The sequence below is a fragment of the Alligator sinensis genome, unplaced genomic scaffold, assembly GCF_000455745.1.
Source record: "Alligator sinensis unplaced genomic scaffold, ASM45574v1 scaffold647_1, whole genome shotgun sequence".
NCBI lineage: Eukaryota > Metazoa > Chordata > Crocodylia > Alligatoridae > Alligator > Alligator sinensis.
The window spans coordinates 417701-437392 of record NW_005842952.1 but is presented as its reverse complement, the minus strand read 5'-3'; the positions used below and the strand labels follow the sequence as shown (position 1 = coordinate 437392).

The following is a 19692-nucleotide window of genomic DNA, read 5'->3' as shown; positions in this document are numbered from 1 at the left end:
TGTGCCTTGTCCCCCCCCCCCCCCCCCCCCGTGTTTGGTCTCTGGCCAAGGGTGAATTGATTTTAAAAAGGAAGTAAGCAAGATCTCTGTAGCTTTTTTTTTTTTTTTTTTTTTTTTTTAAGATAATTCATTTTAAAAAAACGTGAACCCTCAAGACCCTTCCTGCCCCCACAGTTTCTATGTTAGAAGATTCTATCCACACTTTTCAACAAAAAGAGCATGCAAGAATAAAAAGGGCTGAATTTAAAATTTTCCGTGGTAAATACAAACTCTAACATACTCAAAGTATGTTATAAAACTTGTAGAATGAGGGCAAGTTAATGTTCCAATGGAAAAAAAAAATACTACTTTTGAGTGCTCAACTGTAATACTGCATTAAAACCAGCAGCTTGCATCGTATGCAATAATCTTTCTACAGAAGGACAGATATAATAAGTAGGTACCAACATATGAAGATAAAGATGAACAGCTTAAATTTTCTGATGTTTTAATGCTCAAACATGCACAGAGCTAGACAAAAGCAGTCACCAGAAAGAGGGAGATGTCAGTCCATATGGAATTGATGCACTCAAATGTTAAAGGAAGCCAGGTAGCGGTAGTGGAACTGATTAGGCAATGTAAATCTCAAGATAATGAACCTACAAGTTTTAATGTAGGAGCAGCTGTCCCATTCAAAAAGACAGTAGCAGGAATAGCCACTTGGTGTGAACAGAATTGAACACACGTTGGGAGGCTGCCCATTCATTAGGGATGGACCTAGGATAGACAATTAGGAGACTGATGTTTTGGTCATTGAACTGTAATTTTATCCATTGTCTATCAGTGGGCAAAGTCATTTAATCACCCCAAACTTCTGTTTTACCATCTGTAAAATGAGGATGGTACTTTCTTTTTGCTCACCCGGTTACTGAGCACTATAAATATTTAATGTTGTGAAACATCCCAAGATTCTGAGAGGGAAAGCACAGATACATTCTAAGTTTACCCCTGCAACATTCACTGTGCTGAAAATAAAAGATGACAGGTTCACAGGAGCAGACAGTGCCAAAGGAGATTCCAAATTCAGAAGAGATGGCTACTGGTACTATGAATGTTGGATGGAAATAGGCATTAGTGAGGTTATTCACAGTTCCCAAATGAATATTAATTTAGATAGTCTGTGTTGAGAGGGGATGAATGCAGATAATGAGACTCTGGCAAGGACTGAGGTGAAGGTCAAGCCAGAACCACTACTGGTCTGACACCTTGTTCCTGTGAACAGCAAAGAAATTACTAATTGTCCAACATGATTTATCAGTAAGCTACTCCTTCTAGGAGAAAGTGATTCAGTTCCTTGTTCCTCTGATACAGCTATCAGCAGTACATAATTGGATGACATTTTTCAAAGCCATTTTATATTCTTGCTATAACACAAGGTCTTATTTACAGTGGACAATACATTAATCCTAACTATTTCAGATGGTTCCCTTTACACATATTTATATACCTGAAAAGTAGGAGGGAAAATAGAATAAAAAAGTAGCCACTTAAAAAATTCGTTTTGCATTGCGGCAGAAAATCATTATATTTGATATTATTTCTCAGAAACAATGGCTGTTGTTAAAAAATAAATAAACTCATAACAATATTTAGCACTAATTCATCTGACATTATGAGAAATATAGCACCACATCTATATCCTATTCCAAGCCTATAGACAGACCTGCTGTACTCTGTCCTAAAAGTGGCAGATACCTAGCTTGAACCTGTGACCTCTTACTAGGAATTTCTCCTTAAAGTAGTAAAAGTACACATCACAAATATTCTGAGTCCTGAACCATCCAGAGACCTGAGTAAGGAATGATATTAACTTGGAGACACCACCATGTGAGACTTGATCCCTCCTGAGTTGGTTGTTCAATTTTTCCATGTACTGAAAACAGAATGAAGATAGCTTATCTCCCAAACCCTCCCCATGCATATAAACCAATAGTGTAAGGAAGTGTCTAAGTAAACAATAGAAATAAAAACCCTCACAGGCCCCGTCTTCTCTTTTGCAACCACTACATTAGATGGGGACGTTTTCCTCTAATGCTGTCTCAAAGGATTCCCTGGTGAGATCTACAGAAGGGAGAGTGAATAACGCTTTGGATGATCTCTAAAAACCCAGCTGACTGACATTACAAACAATCTAAAAACAAGAAGCTGACTGTTTCCTACACATCACCTTCAAGATTAATGGTTTAAAGGCATAGTTAAGGATGAATCTGAGGGAGAGGAAGAAGGCCGCTGATGACAAATCTTCTCTGACTAACCAGATCTTCACTTTTCATTCATGAAAGCTAAGAGCTGCAGAAACTAGGATACATTCCGAAATCTCAAAAGATTAGGATTTCTTTCCTCAGAACACTAAAACCCCATAGCCTTAGAGAAGCGTCTCTTGTCAATTAGTTTTCCCTAAAGTCTTCTAGTTAGAGATATCTAAAAAGCAGGCGCTTCAAAGGTTATGTTACATCCAGAACTTACGATTGTACCACTGTAAATATAGATTTTACCAGAACATTGAAGGCTCACAGAAAAGGCTACAGATCAAGTAGCCATATTAGAGATGTTGCATAAAGGACTGCAAAGTACATCTGAGCTCCTACATTTTGGAAAGGCCTTCGAATTTTCATTCCTTGGCACAAGACCCTTTATGAAAGAGCACTCGCTTTACAGGGAATACCCATATCAAGTTATAATGATCTGATGCTTAAACATTCTTACAGTATCAGAGCTGCAGAAAAACATACTTTCTCCCAAGATGATCAATGGAGGAACTGTAACTGGTAGAAGAAATGGGACAGAAAGGAGTTCCTACTACATGCGGCCAAAGTACATTTCTCTTCAATTTGTTCCAAAGGGACAAAGCCTCAATTGGATATCTGGATTAACAAGCACACATGCATACACACATTCACAGTGCCCCTTCTACGGAGGACCAACAGATTCAAGGAACACACAAACCTGGATCTCTCCTCCACTGTACTGCAGCTGAGAGTTCATATAGGAATTAAAAGCAGAGTGCAAGCAGCTTGCTGGTGGGCCTAAAGGAACAGCTGGCGTTTAAGACTGCAGAGTGAGAATCTAGCTTCCTGTATATAACAGAAAAACTGGTAATATAATCCATTCCTACAGGAACTGGAAAAAAGCCCTATGCACATGATATCTGACAAAATTTCTACTTATAAGGATTTCAAGTAGGTCCTTCCTCAAACTTTAGTGGTAGCACCACAGCTGTCCCCTACACTACCTACTCTCACTACTGAAGTGAAATCTTCTTATTCTTTACCATCTCCACAAAACGCAGCGCTGTGGAAAAGCCAGCCTCCCCCTTCTGTCTCTGATATATACCCAGTCACATCTAGAAGGAATAAGGGAATCTACCGGCAAATGACTATGGCAAATATCAGGAAGCGGCTGTCAGCCCAATTTTGCTATTTTAAGTAGAAATCTGGAACTCACTTCTGTACCTCCCTCCTGATCTTTTCTTTGGATCAAGTTTATCTTAGCTGTACATCTTTATTTGCATTTTCTTGGAGAAGCTCTTAGAACTCCCCTCAAGCAACCTCTGACACAATACCAATGAGCACCATAGTCTGACACCTAGCCTTGGGAAAGCCTTGGGATGGTGTAGACTTTTAACCCCTGCTCCTCTTTACATATCCACAGCACACAAACAATGATTCCTTGAAGTGCACATTGGTCTTGTGTAAGCCTAAATCATTTTTATAACAATCAAGGTAACAAGCAATTATATACAGTTTTTTTAAACTTCACTTTACTGTATTATGTAAAAACATGCAATGCATTTAATTGTAATGTACCTAGAGAGCTAAAATATACATTGTCATGGCTAGTAGGTTTAAAATCTAAACTACATTTTAAAATGTGTACTTGTTTTTCAAGTCTGTGTAATCTTACATTTGTTTCCACCCCTGCTCTGAAAACAACTGCCCCTTCAAATCTCAGCAATACTACACTTCTGAGCAAGCCATAGCAAACCAGCATGCAGAAGGAAGAGTAAGAATTTCAGCAAAGAAACAAACTGTACTTCCAAATGACTGAATTTCAAGTTCACTTGAGTGAATGAGACAGAGAGAGAGGGAGAGACGGAGAGAGAATGCACAACCACTTTTCATACATAATGAAAGTTATATCAGTGTCCTTCTTTTAAGCTGCCAAGACCTTGTTGCAACTGAGCAGGCTGTCAGATGTCACCATCTTAAAACTGGAGAGTGTGAATCTGCAGGAGTGCAGGTATCCAGAAAGTGTATCTAGTAGAAGAGGGTGTAAACTTACATTGAACACCACCTAAGCTGGACTAACATTTTCTCAGAATTCTGTAGTGCATAAAACAATGTTAAAATTGCAATTTACTTACCTAAATAAGTTCCTACCAAGATTGGCAAAGGAAAAGGGAGAAAAAAAAGATTTAAAGTTAAAAAAGGAAAGAATAATGTGATTCAGAATACAACAGCCCAGCACCATGCAATAAAAGCAAAAAATCAAAACCAAACCAGATTTTGACAGCAGCAGAGAATAAAAGCAAGAAAGCCTCTAACAAATCTTTGATATTAGACTGATTATGGCAACACTAAATGGACAGTCATTTTCTTCAAACAGGAGATCAAAAATAGAACAGATTGGATTACCTACGCATGAGAAAGTTACTCACTTCCCTTGGCCATCCCTTGCTTTTCTAAAAGTAGCTTTCAAAGTGCTCATTTTTGGAGATATTTACACTACACCAATTTGCTTCACAGCATACTTTAGAGCAGTAGGAGTCAGCCTTTTTGGCAGGTATGGTACAAAGTAGTTAGAGCAGTAGGAGTCAGCCTTTTTGGCAGGGATGGTACAAAGGATCCCAGAACCCTCCCCAAGTACCATTCTGATTCCCTTCCCCTACCCGATTTGCTGCTCTTTCTGCTCCCTGCCCAATCTGCCTTCTCCTCTCTGCCACACCTGCCACTGTAGTGCCTGCCCCCTCCCCATTCTGCTACATGCCACACACAAGCTGTGTATGCCACAGGTTGGCTACCCCTGCTTTAGAGCAATGTTCTGATACCTTAACTCAGTAGTCATCAATCTTTTGATCTTTTTAGGCTGCAGGTCACAGTGACCCAGTCTGGGTCAGACGCAGGTGGGGCCTTCTCCTTCCTGCCCCATGACATCATGAGGAGAGTGTCCACACTCGCCAGTCCCCCTGCCCTGGTCCCGGACTTGTGAATGGAACTGCACATGCCACATACAAGTTTATGCTTCTCGTTCTCATCTTCAAGGCCACTCACAGCTGTGCCCCTCTACTTATTCACTCATCTTACAGCATCCAATCTGCCTGTCCAGCTTTTGCCAATACCAGCCTGGGTATCCACTTGTCTTCTCTTCAAACAAACCTCTGTGCTTTGCTAATATCAGGGGTGTTCTTCCTGAACTGACCCATGGGACTGCCATCTTCTGCTCATCCAAATCTCTTTTCCAGACCCACTTATCATGCAGTCAATAAAAGAGACCCACAAAAATCACAAAATCATAAAAGCAAGCTTAAGTGGAAAAGTTCCTCTTGGCATGTACTCTGACTCTACAAACGGTATACATTTGGATTATCTCAATCTTGTTTCTTCTGCTTCAGATCAAAAGACTCTGGTTAACTTTGCACAAAAAGTTGTAGAACAAAGAAAGCCTGCGTTCTGAGTGAGGCCTTTGCAAGCTTTGGAAATCTAAGTATTATAATCAGGAGACTACTTGAAGGAGATGCAGTTCTTGCAAGTTCTTTACTTCTTGCAAAGCATCTTTTCCCCCCAAATGCAGCTGTATAGCAAAGAGAATAGACCTCAGAGAGATAAATTGTGCTTCTAAGCATGCAGCTCATAAGCAAAGATAACGTGCAGCTTATTATCACGGGAGGTAGTGGAAGGAATTGTAAACAGTGCCTCATCATAGATTTCTCCAATTGTGCTGGTAGTAACAATAATTTATTACAGCCATTTAAAAAAGGGTATAGAATTTCCTCTCATGAAGCCAGCCAGCTCCACTGGCTCACGTGTAGGTGAATGAGGCAATATCGTAGTTCTAACGTTTTCTCACAAGGAACAACTGAGCAGAGAATGATCTGGGATGAAGTCCCTGAATTCCCACAAGCACTTGGTCTGCAACTGCATTGTTTCCCATTCTCTCCTCTGCCTTTGCATGGCCTACCTAAGAGCAAGACAAAGTCTAGCCCTCCATGAGTTTACCATGTCCCATGTAAATTCTGCTTCAGGTACAGAAGCCAACAGAGTTCATTAAAAACATAGCTAGGAAATAAATACATGAGATTTATCAAGTGTTTATAGGACCAATCACAAACTAATTCCATAATTTGATATTTTACCAGCCACAGCACTAGAATTGGGCATTGTTTTAATTAATAACAAATCCACTGAAAAATGGAGTTTCAGAAGGACTGAAACTATTTGCAAACTCAGGCCAAATCATGCAAACAGTTATAATCAAGGAAATGGGGGCAAAAAGATTTTAAAAATGTCAAAACATTCTGCTTCAAAATATGACTTTTCCTTTCAAAAATGGCATCTTTGGTTTAAAAAGAAAAAGTCTAAAGCTTAGGGGGCTGGGGAATGTTTTAGAAAGGATTATCCAATCCAAAAAACCAAATAATCTATTCTGTTTGGGGTTGATTTAAATGTCAGGTAGACCCAAAATAGTTTTATTTTATTTTCTTCCTCCCTGTGTCCCAGACCCCAAATTCAAAATAAATAAATAATACATTTCAGCCTATCCTGAAACAATTATTTCCCAATTTCTTTTTGTTTAGCCACATAGGCAAAACATCCATCATTCACTCAGCCTTACTAGTTAGCTAGCTGGACCCTTCATGCACATCCTGCTTCAAGCAGCTTCATACAGGTTCATACAATCCAGGCATGACTAAGTTAGTCCGTGTCACCAACGTATTACTGAAAAGTTACGTTTTGAAAGATTTCCTTCAGCTCAGGACTGCAAATCAGAAGACACAATTGCCAGTGGAATCCAATGTCGGGGACTACGTGTTTCTTGTTGCTATCTAAATAGCAATAATTGCCAAGTAGTTTATTTTCCAAGTTGGTGAAAGTTGCCCTAAGAACATGTCCTGTTCTGTTCAACATTTGATTTATTTCTATACTTATCCTCCTTATCCTATACTTATCCTTGACCGTGTTTGGTCAAGAGCCCTTCCTTTTACTTATCTTTGTTGCAACTCAGCCTTGGTCTGTAAATGCAGTTTTGCTGATCTCCATTGACTGAAATGCAATGGAGAGAGGGTGCATGAGGGGAACTCAGCATGCTGACTTACTTTATACTTTTAAATTCATCTCAACCCCCCTTCATTTCAAGCTGTGCTCCATATAGCTGAACAGTATTTTTATTAGTTCTTACTACACTTTACTGCTCATTCACATAACCTTGTCAGCTTATTCAAAAGTCCCTTCCATTCCAAAAGTCCCCACACCCCACAACTAATTTTCCAACCTCATATTTTGCCTTGCAAATTTTTGCCGGTACTGCATGTTTGCAGGGTTTCCAAGGTCTTAAATTTATCTACAGAATTATGCAGATGCATAATCACTGCCTGAGGCTGCTCTTTATTAGCATTCAGTGAGCCCAATCCTCCCATTTACAGAGATTAGGTCTAGCTATCACTTTCAAAAAACAGAATAGGAAGCTTGCCTCCTCTGTCTTCAGTGAGCAATTACTTCTTGCATTTCTTTCCTCAACATCTGTAAGCCTCCCCCATCCCCATATCTCTTTTTAGTTACTGCAATCTCTTTGGATCTTCATTTTCAAGAAAGTCAAACCTAAACGATTCTTCCCATACACTCATTTCGTTTGCCAGAAATATTATTTAGCCCAAGGGGGGGGGGGGTTGGTTTGCTGATTTTATTTATTTATTTTAAGGGTCAAAGGCCTTGAGTCGCTTCCACTCAGATTTGAGATCAGGACTTTGATCAAAGATCCAGAGATCTTTTTAATTTTTTTTTTTTTTTTTTTACTTCTCACTATGCGTCTGAGACCTACCATCTCCTTTTCTTGTCCAACTACTTCTCCGCTTGTGTGTCTAGTGCAAGACCACTTACAACTCTGAACTCCTGAAGGTGGAAGCATGTCACGACACAAACACACAAAGGGTATATACCAACAAGAACAATATCTGTACTAAGATACATGCTAACTTTGGAAAGTAACAACATCCAGGAACCTGTCCCAGAGCAGGATGGATTTAAATAATGCCGTGCCCATCAGAAATAAGCAGTCTATGGATGACAAAAGCACTCCTTGGATAACTGTTCTTGAATGACAACTTTTGCAAACCAACAGCAGCACTGACTGCCCCTCTACATGTATCTGGATCTGTAGCTCAGCAGAGTTACGAGGTCACAACCCAACTCTCCACAAGATGTGGCAAAAAAGCCAGCTCAAAATGGTTCATAGATTTTTAAGGCTATTAGGGAGCCCTGAGATCTATGCTGATCTCCTGATTAACAGATGTTTCAAGACCTCTCCAAATTAATTCCACCTCACACTCAACAGAAGCTGTTTGGCTAGAGCACATCTATTACATCAACATCCAATCCTGCTTTAAAAGTTTTCAGTGGGGGGCCGCTGGTAAGTTGTTCCAATAGTTATATTTCTTGACTTGGAAGTCCACACCTTATTTCTAGTTTGAATCTTATCTACTTCAAATTCCAGACTTTGAACCTTGTTATATACTTTTCTGAGAAACTGACAAGAATTGTTACCAGTTTCTATTCCCCGCAACCAGGTATTTCTGGAACACAATCAAGTAATTTTCTCCTTGATAAGTTATCTAGATATCATTCACTGAGTCTTTCAAGATTAGTAATGTTTTTCAATCCTTTAATTGTTCTTTTGGCTCTTCTCTGAACCTCTTCCCAATGTTTCAACATCCTTTTTGAAGTGTAGAAACAGAACTGGATGCAGTATTTCAGTAGTGGCCAGACTAGTACCAAATGCAGAGGTAATAATAATCTCCATTCTTCTTTCTCCACACTCTCCTGGGAATAGACTAATGTATACTTGCAGCAGCTTCAAAAAGGGAGGAGAAGATGCTGCTTGTCAAGAAAGTACAGCATCTGTTATGCCCTAACTGATCCATGTGCGTGAGATTCAGTAAGAGAGCTGAACAGGCCCAGGTTTAACCCTGGATGAAGCAGGCATTTCTCAAAAGAATATGAACTGGATCTGTTCCTGAATGAATTCTTCCAAAGGCTGAATCTCTAATCCTTTAATATCTGTGGTTGAATTCTCCCCTCTGATTTCTGGACTGGGATAAAACTATCAATTTAATGCAAATATAAGCAAAAAATTCTGGATGCAGAAATCACAATTTTCCCATTAATTACCATATATTTACTATTAATTACCATATAATTGAATAGAACTCCCAACTTCCAATCAGTATATGTAACGGTTTTTGATCTTGAAACTTATCAAGTGCTATAAATTACCATGCCAGGAGAACAGTAAAAATTGAGGGTAATGTAGATTTACCTGAAGGCATGAAACCATTTTATATATGGGTAGATTCTAATTACTTTGTTGCAATGTGTTGTAACAAGACAGCAGCAGTTTGCCCATGTCTTTCACAATATAGAAAGATATAAATTAACACCATTATCTTATTAAAACAAAGAGGGACACAAGGTTTGCAATTTCAAAAGGAATGGCAAACAACATGCCAATATTTCTACATGTTACCTGCTGTAGAAACGGACGATATTTAAGATAGTCCATTACTGCCTTATGATTTATGATAGGTCTTGCCACATATTTCTGAACACCAACCTTTATTAATGGCCGGTGAAATCCCAAAGTCAAATCTTCTAACATTGGTAATTAAAATAAATTATTTCATTCAACATCGAGATGCCAAATAAGTGGCTTTATTTGAAGAGGTGCCAAATTGCCTCATTTTGAAATGAAATAAATAAGCATTGAGCATTTCTGGGCATCAAACAAGTTATACAGGTGCTTGCTTTAGGCAAAAAAATTAAAAGATATGGAGCTTATTCCACACAAAGATGCATCCGTCTTTCATACTAATTCTTGAAGGTTCAGATCAAGTGTAGATCTTGCTTGTAACCATACCTCCTCACTTTATGCACATCTGTCCAGCTGACTCTCTAAAGCAGTCAGCTCAGAAACTATTTCCCATGATCTTGGAGGTAGAAGTCCAGTAGCAAAGTGCTCTTAGCAATGAGTCTCAGTAAAGGCACTTGTAGTGAAACATGTCCCAGAGCTGGGAGTTTGAGGGCCAGCTTCATTTTAAGGTGTTACACAACAGAAAACTAACTGAATCAGTGTTTTCAGTCTACATGCAGATGCAAGCATATTGCATAAATAGCTCCTAAATAGAAAGTATGCTAGTAAGGAGAAGATGGAATCATCTTACTGGGTCAGTTGTCACAGCCATTAATGGAAGCCAACATATCTCACTGAAATTTACTCATGGGCAGACAAACATAGTACCATATTTTATCACATACAACTCACTCCTCAAAAAAAACACACACCTTGTTTTGGGATGACAGAACATAGAAAAAAAAGATTCTTTCAGAGTCATGGCCAACTGTGTGACAGCATCCATGAAGCATGGCATCCCAGGAGACAGCGCAGGGAAGGCAACAGGAACATCCTGGTGTTGCAGATTGCCTCTTGGGATTCTACACTTCCTGAAAACAGTTTCTGGAAGGACTATGTCATACAAGGTTAGGCCCCAGACCCTTGCAAGACCAGAAGCAAGACTGTTACTTCTTTACTCTATGCAGCCCTTAAATAAGTTTATGTATATAAAGTGTTGCTACCACACCACAAGCTTCATCAAGATGCAGCCAACAGCTCACTTGCTTTTCAGACACAAGCTGTGAGTGCTCAGCCAACAGATATGGCTGTGAGAAGGTCAACAGAGGACTCCACCAAATAAGCCAGTACCAAGGGACAACCATCCTGGCAACTGTGCTTCTTTTCCAGCAAAGAAAACATACTCCCTGCTTAATAAATGCACCCCAATTTTAGTGGGGAAAGGTATGCATTGTATATAAGATACAGTACAAGCAACTTGAAAACTAACTTATACTTGTAAAGAGAAAAATGTTAGTCATACTATCCCTGCAGCAGTGCTGCAATTACTTATTCGAAAGACTATAGATTTTTTTGTGCCTCTTTCTAGCAGAGACCCGTGATCCCCCAACATAGAAATCTGAATCAACGGCAACCTGCTAAAATGGCCTATTAAAAAGATAATAAATAATAGCTCACAGATCCCTTGTATGTATATTCATTTACAAGGGAAGACTGTGTGTTTCTGTTGATGCAGGACTTTGTGAACCCTATTTTCACTTTCATGGCGCCTTTTCCACTGTTGCCCTTTTTGGGCTACTCCAGTTGAGAAGCAAGTGCTTTTGGAAACCCGAGACAACCTCAGTCCTTTAGGCTGCTCCAAGTTCTACTGGTTAGCACATATCATACTATAAAATCATGGAGACAACCAGCTCCATATGCCCCCATCATATACTTTTTATTGCCAAGCAGATCTCAGTACAGATCTGGCCTGAGTTATTTTTACGCCCTGTATTCTCACAGGGGATTGCCACCTTGGTAAGGATTCCAATTACCCAAGAAGTCCGAAAACATTCGTGTTCATGAAATTGGCAAGCCTCAAATACTTTCCCTAAAAACCAAGTTTTAACCAAAAATTTAAATTACACACAAGAGCAGGTAAACCAACAGTGCAAGAAAGGGACATGGGCAGATAATAAATCATTCTTCCAGCTACCTGGGAGCTGGAAGAAAAACAAAAGCTTTAAACCATTAGATGCTGGATTATGGGCATATAGAGTAAGTGTTTGGTAAAGTTTTACATATACCTAACGAGAGCCATCATATATAGGTCAGGGGGAAAAAAGGGAAAAGAAACAGTATGTATTCTGACCAGGCACTTGATTGCTGGTAGGGCACTTGGCAGAAGGGATTTTTAAATGTCACTGAACAGCATACCAGAAAGCTTTTATATCAGCAAGCAGGCAGTGTTAAAAAAAAACAGTCACAAGACTAAACCTGGATTATCCACCTGTAATAACTAGGACCTGCCTGATTCCAAGATGCAGCACCTCATGGGGGCAGTTGGAGAGTTTGGGAAAGATTTGATCCTCCTCCTTCCATTTCTGTCACTTGAACCAGATAACCCGTCAAGACCTCACAAGTTCTTCACCAGCTAAGTAAATGACCCAGCAATTCCTTCACTGATGATCAGCTGTTATGCAGGGAAAGGACCACAACCTTATGAGCTGCAGAAAGTCAGTGAGCTATTCAGCAGCTAGAACTGCCTTGGGTACCCCCATTTCTAGGGTCAGTGGTTAAAGGAGGCACATGGCATTTTAACAGGGATGTTAAAAAAAAGTGCAGGCTCAGGGGTGATCTGATGGCCACCTACAAGTTTATCAGGGGTGACCACCAGCATCTGGGGGAACGTTTGTTCACCAGAGCGCCCCAAGGGATGACGAGGTCGAATGGTCACAAACTACTTCAAGATCGTTTCAGGCTGGACATAAGGAAGAACTTCTTTACTGTCTGAGCCCCCAAGGTCTGGAACAGCCTGCCACCGGAGGTGGTTCAAGCGCCTTCATTGAACACCTTCAAGATGAAACTGGATGCTTATCTTGCTGGGATCCTATGACCCCAGCTGACTTCCTGCCCTTTGGGCGGGGGGCTGGACTCGATGATCTTCCGAGGTCCCTTCCAGCCCTGATGTCTATGAAATCTATGAAGTCTATGAAAACTGATGCTGAGAACACCTGTAGTGCAACAGTAGGGTTATTAATTTATAAAAGAATCAGAGAATGTAAGAGCGATTGTTCTCATGCTAAGTTCAGCTTCACCTATTAACTAAGTGTTTAAAGGCAACCTTAATATACAGGGAATGAACAATATTGGTAAGTTAACATTACTGTTCAAAACTTGACTACTGCACCGCCAACCTGGTCTTTTAATTAATGCAAGCTATGGGATGTATTCAACAGTTTGCCATAGTGCACGCAATGAAATAACACCAGTCATATCTACTATATGTGACTTTCCAAATTATTAAAAACTGAGGTTTTCCACAGCTGTTCTCATGAGAGGAGGTTCTCCCACATCCTCCAGCCTCGAAAGTGTGAGAACAATCATTTTTCCCTCCTATCAGCTGGAAAAAAAAATTAAAAATCCCATTGTAAATAAAATAAAATCTTCCCACACTTCTTTAAAAAAAACTCCTTTGGCAAAAAAAGAAGTTTGAAACTTGAGACTTGGTAGGGACAGACTTTAGAACAGCAGTGCCTTTGTTTAGTGGGAATATTTTTTTCTTATTTAACAAAGTCAAAATGCTTAAAAAAATTACGTTCTGAATAGGCACAATAGAATATTTTGTTGTCTACCAAGACATAATATAACAGAGAGGACACTGGGTAAGGACTTAGGGTAACTGGCTCCTGTTCTGAGCAAATCACTTAACACCAATTTGGCTCAATTTTCTCATTTCTAAATGGGGATAATAATGCTTACCAACTGTAAAGCACTTTGAAACCTATGGATTTTAAAAAGTGCTACTTAAAAGCAAGGCACTGAAATTACCAGTTGCCTTCTTCCTCAATGAATATTAGCACTGATTTATCAGCCAGCACAGTGGTTCTCAACCTTTTTAGACTTAAGGCACCCCTTGGAAAATGCAAGCTTTCATTTTTAACTCATTTTTGATCATGGAAAATAGAAGATTTTTTCTATTTCATAGATTTCATAGACATTAGGGCTGGAAGGGACCTCAGAAAATCATCGAGTCCAGCCCCCGCCCCAGGGGCAGGAAGTCAGCAGGGATCATAGGATCCCAGCTTCAAAGAACTCAGAAAAAACACAATAGGTCTAAATGTTTTTAAAATTATGGATTCCTATTTGAAATGTCCAGGTTTATCTTGTGACTTACATGTAGGTGTTTGGCACACGTAACATTGATAGTATTGTGCCATTAAAAGGATCTTGCCTTGGCTGAAAATCACTGAGCTAGCAACATCTCCAGCATTATGAAAGATTGTGACTGAAAATTATAGTATAAAACTGCCTGACACCTGATTTCCCAGGTACTTCTCCACCCCTTCTCTCCCACCCAGCCTGTCTCTCACCCACTGTCTCCTCAAACTACATTTTCACTGTCTGTCTGTCTTGTATGCATACCAGCACAGCCTCTGGCTTTTTTTTTACTTTTCATTCCATCCAGGAAGAGCACGCTAACTGCTGAAACGTCCTTAGCCTGACGAAGGGTTTTTGAACCTGAAAGCTTGCTTAAAAATTGTTCTCCAACTATTTAAGTTGATCTAATAAAAGATATCAGATTAACTCAAAGAACCTTGTCTGCCTATGTCCTTAGAGCAACATGGCTACAACCTACACCCCTGTAGTATAAACTGCTACACTATCTTCTTTTCTTGGCTGGTATGTTTTTGATATTTAAAGTTTGCTTAGAACATGCAGAGTTTAGGATTTCTTAAAACGAAGTAGTGAAACAAAACACTCATTCAAGCTACCCTTAACTTGCTTAAAAACTTTCAATATCTTTTACAAAGCTAGTAGAAATACAACATGATAATTTGGGATGTAATAACTGAAAGTGAGTATTTTCTTCTGTTATTGTTTCCATGCAATAAATGAGGTGGAACAACTAAGTAGTCTTCTGTATGTAAAAGGCTGGAAAACAATCAATGTAGCCCATGGGTACAGGTGGCTTACCCCAAAAACATTTAGACACCAACACAAAATGTATGCACAGCATTAGTAGCCAAAAGCACAGACAAGCAAACTAAAGAAGCCAACAGATGAAATTAAAATCACTCTCCTAGCATAAGCTGAGTGCAGCTTCAAGGTCTTACCCCTGCTAGGCATCAATAGTCGCTTCTTCATGTTGCCTGACAGAGCACAAGTGAACAGAAAAGAGAAAAAAACACCACATCAGCAATCTGAACAATAGTATTTTTTACAAGCTTCAATATTAAGAATGTAAACAGTAAAACATCAGGTGCTATTTGTAGTTTGTCTTAAAATACAAATACTAACTCAAGTGAAAAATAAAAACACAAAGAAGGGAAAGATTCTGTTTGGCTATATTGCAATACAAGGATAAATCGCAGTAATGCAGCACAGGGAGTTTATGGAGACTGGACAGATAGGCAAAGAATCGATAAGATAACATAGCTGCTAGTTTTGGTCACTACTGGGGAAAATCAGAAGCCATTACACATTTTTATCTCTGCCCTGTCCCAGTCACTTAAGTCAACTTGCAGCTACACCTCTCTAAGGCAAGCCATACTCTGCTTTCGTATTCTTGTTAAAGCCATCTGAATATGCCTTCCCATCCTCATCTAAGCAGCTGGCTTCACTTTCCTGGACAGTTTTCGGCTATAGCTAGCTATTCAGGCCAGCACTCTGGAATCCATGTCAGGAATGGCCCACTTTCATCTCCCCTGTGCAAGCACATGCTGCCTTCCCCGTGCTGCTGAAGAGACAGGATGCATCAACAGTAAGAGGAGACCCTCAAAAGGAGAAACAGGAAAAGGAGAGGTCTGGCTTTGGGTAAGACAGAGCAAGACAAGGCTCTCCTGCTTCTACTAACTTACGGGCCTCCCATCCTCTCTGGCAAAGCAACCCTTGATAACTTCAGCTAAACCCAGACAATCCACTTATAGCTACCTATAATTTGGACAGCTTCCTATGGCTGAAAAGGAGTAAAATTTTAAATATGAGAGGCATAGCTTGGGAAACATTTTGTAGTAATTGCTATCTTAATCATAAGAAAAGAGGGTTGTTTTTATGTTCGCAATGCTGAGATTGCCTGCTTTAACCTGACCTCAAGGTGCAGTCAGAGTTCCATTAGCAAGGTAACTATACAAATGTACTACCTAGATAGCACACTTCTTTTCCACACAAGTTTTTATATATATTATTTCTCTCTCCACAGAAAAGCTAAAACTGGAAAACCTGTCTTTGTGTTTGAAATTACTAAGCTTTTAAAATAAAAAGCTATCCCTCCTCAATCATATGTGGATAGATACTGGCTACTGGTAAAACCTTACAACAGACTATTAAGAAGAGTGCTATGTGTGATGATAAAAGAAATCCTCTACATGGACGACAATATACATATACCAGAAAATATTTACCATCCATCCCATTGTGTTGCTCATAGCTTCTTTTTCCCAGGATAGTTGGAGAACCATTGTTAATGACAGGTGTGAACTTGGCAGGAGTCAGATTGTTGAGAGAACTGGATAAACTCTTTACAGGGTCTGGTTTTGGAGGACATGGATGTGACTCTGTTATAAAACAGTAACGTATCATCTTTGTTAGTAGATAAATGGCAATTATACATCCAAACAAAGAACAAATCTCAGAGAGGGTGGATGATGCACCCCTTTTACCACTAGCAAACTCATAAATACTAAATGCCTTACATTTATTTCCACCTACTCAGATATGTAAAGAAATACAGAGTCAGTGTAAAGGGGCCAAATACAAATCACCTTCTGATTCTGGTCATAACTCAGAGATTTGCTGGCTGTACAAAGCAGTGTAAATTTACTTAAGCAGCTCCATTAAGGATGTTTAACCTGTGCCACAATATTCATTTAATACAGTTGTCCTAAAACAAAAGTCAGCAGAAAGGAGCCTTATATATTCTTTTCTAAAGCTCTGTATTCCAGAATAATTTCTGTGCTGTTCCATACAAGATCTTTGAGCAGTCATGGAATACCCGCAGGATGCCAGAATGTGACAACTTCACCAATTTCATCACTACTGTACAAACAGAAGTGCTAAACTGGCCAAGCCAATGAAGATTCAGAAAACAAAACTAAAAAGAACATGCACAGAATTTAAATCTAACCTTTTGACAGAGGGAGAAAGCAATCAGAGGCAGACCAAAGGAAAAGCTTTTGAGAAAGTTGCTGGCAACTGCAAACAGGGGGTTAAAAGTGAGGATTGCTCTCTGCTCTAACAATGGACTCACAGCTCTGACTGAAACAGCAAAAAGGACCGTGAGAGCTCTGAAGATTTTATTACAAAAGCTACTGGGCCCTGACACTCTCCCCAGCTTGTCAGATAATCTACCCACTGTTAATTTCCAGACTAATAGCTAAATTGGAAACCTCTCTTCATTACACTACTGAAGCATTTATTTTCAGATAAGGCCTGCAAAACTAAAGGTCAGGTTCCCTGTGGGCACTAGAGATCAGATGCTCCTTATTTCACATGGAGTAGGGATTTGTCAAGGATCCAAGGACAAAGCTTCAGCTCTTTTCAATCAGGAAGAAGACAAGGCAAGGTGACACCTTAGAAACTGATTCAGAGAGGCATAAAGCTTCCATAGATCCTTTTAGTGGCTGCATTTGATTGTACTGCATACATAGAGCTTAGGAAGTTTGTCAATCTCTTCATTGTTACAGAGGGTTTTGATTAAATGCTCAGTACTAATATAAAAAGCAGCAAGTTGTTTCAATAAATGCAATACAAACTGAAGTTTATGGTACCTTATTAAAAAAAGGCTCAAAGGAACAAACTAATTTCAATGCTTCTTGTCAGACTCGCCACAATTAGCTTTGCTGCTGAATTGGGTTCCTTTACGCAGACCCCAAGTCAGCCTTCTATGATCTAAAAGCAACCTGAACAGTGCTCTAGGTGCTAAAGCCAAAGCCTGTAGGGAAACTGTCAGCCCCACACCCACAACACTCAGCAATCTAGAGAAGTGGCCAGGGTGCTTTAAGACTGCTAAACTGGGAGCTGTTAAAGGCCCCCTAATGTAGTATTTACCCTAACCTGGCAAGCGTACAGGATGCAGGCTAGAGTCAGCTAAGGAGATGATGATGACAACGACAACAAGTGACAGTGTTCTTTGGTGCCTGGCTGTCCTGCAGGAGCAGTTTTGTTGCCACTAGTTAGTTTAAATTCACTTGCTATTTAATCAAAGTATTAGAGGCATTAACTTTCAGCTTCAGCAGCAATTGAGGTGACAGTGGTTGTCTGGCCACAAACTACTGCTGAGAGACAGCTCATCTGTACAATACAGGAGAGGGCAGAGTAATCAAGGAGTTCAGGTTCCCTTATTTCTATTTTTAAAGGTAACAAAGTAAAGGAGGTTAAATAAATCAACTTAAAAGATCCCTGCTAATTGTGAAGAAGTTTAATGCAGCCTTCTCTGCTATTTCTCTTATCCTGCTATGTCACAGTGGAAGGACACAAGGCCTTTCATTTTTTTTTTTTTTTTTTTTTAAATTAATATGCAGTTAGAGTTATAGTCTGATGCCAGGCTACATACCAGTTAAGTTACTCATCTCCCAACACACATTCAACTGCCAATAATGTACTACCAACTACATCTTGTACCAATACTGTTATTTGACAACCCCTCTCAAGGGATTCTCTCCTTTAAATAAAACTTATGATGCACATTTGCTATGACTTGCAGTATTAATACAGACTAATTCCATGGTTGCACATGGAGCCTGCTTATGTCCAGATGGGAGAGAACCACCTGCCAAGTTGCTGCCAATGCCTAGATCTTACCACAAGTTCTTGTACCCAAGTACTAATCAGTCTCCCACTTGATTCCTATGCCTCAACCTTTTTTCCACTACAAAAAGTTTACTCTCAAAGGCTTATGTCCTCAAGAAAACAAGTCCCAGTTCATTGTCTAGTAAGCCCCGGTGACATATTGATCAGTTATTTGCCCTCTATACAGCGATTCTGTGATATGGATAATCTAAAGGGAGGTCCAACTCTTACACAGAAGAGGTGCTGAAAGCCAAGACTAAGATGAAGAGAGACCATAAATGGAAGCTGCAGATGGGGCTTTGGGATAGTAGTGATAGTAGCACTACTCTATCTTCACAGAAAAAGCCCTGTATACTGGGGCTATTTACAACTGAGACAGATAGATTGGGGGGGAGGGGAAAGGATGGGGCTAGGGAGGGGATCTCTCTCTCACACACACACACACACACACACACACACACACACTATAGGAATTACATTTGGTTAAAACCAGGGTGGGACTGTAAACCAAACCAGTCATTCCCAGAAGATTTCACTTGCATATCAAAATCACCAATCCAGGCACCAAATACAAAACAGAAAGGAGACTATATCACAGGGGCAAGCAATTAATTCAGGTGGAGGGCTGCTTACCCAGTTTTGGCAGGCTGTCAAGGGCCACATGGGTAGCCCCGCCCCTTGACAGGTACCCCACCCCCTGGTCACCATCTTGGGACCAATGTCCCAGGGCCAGCACCAGTGGGGCCCAAAGTGGGGTGTAGGCTGGCAGGGGCCTGTAGAGCTGGGCTGGGCTGCACCAGCAGGGAGAGGGGGGAGCTGGCTCGGCTCCATAGAGACCTTGCCGGCTGCGACCCTATACCCCTGCCGCCCTGCTCTGGGCCCCGCTGGTGCTGGCCCTGTGGCACCAGTACAGGCCCCGTGCTCCCACTGGCTCCCCGCCCACTCACACCCAGTGCCCCCACAGCCCCGTGGTACAGGTGAGGGGCAGCACACAGCCCCAACCCCCTGCTTGCCAGTAGGGAAGAGAGGCCCCTTGCCCACCCCATG

The 19692-nt window shown here is 40.4% G+C and overlaps 1 protein-coding gene across 1 annotated transcript in view; it reads right to left on the bottom strand.

Annotated features, from left to right (window-relative positions):
- LOC102377934 (metastasis-associated protein MTA1) overlaps window positions 1-19692 on the bottom strand; it is a 132474-nt gene that overhangs the window by 44221 nt on the left and 68561 nt on the right. The window contains exons 16-18 of the mRNA XM_014526083.2: window positions 16260-16412; window positions 14973-15008; window positions 4403-4414 (exon numbers count right to left, since the gene is read on the bottom strand). Of these exons, the coding sequence (XP_014381569.1) occupies window positions 4403-4414; window positions 14973-15008; window positions 16260-16412 (201 nt within the window). The remainder of the gene's footprint in view (window positions 1-4402; window positions 4415-14972; window positions 15009-16259; window positions 16413-19692) is intronic.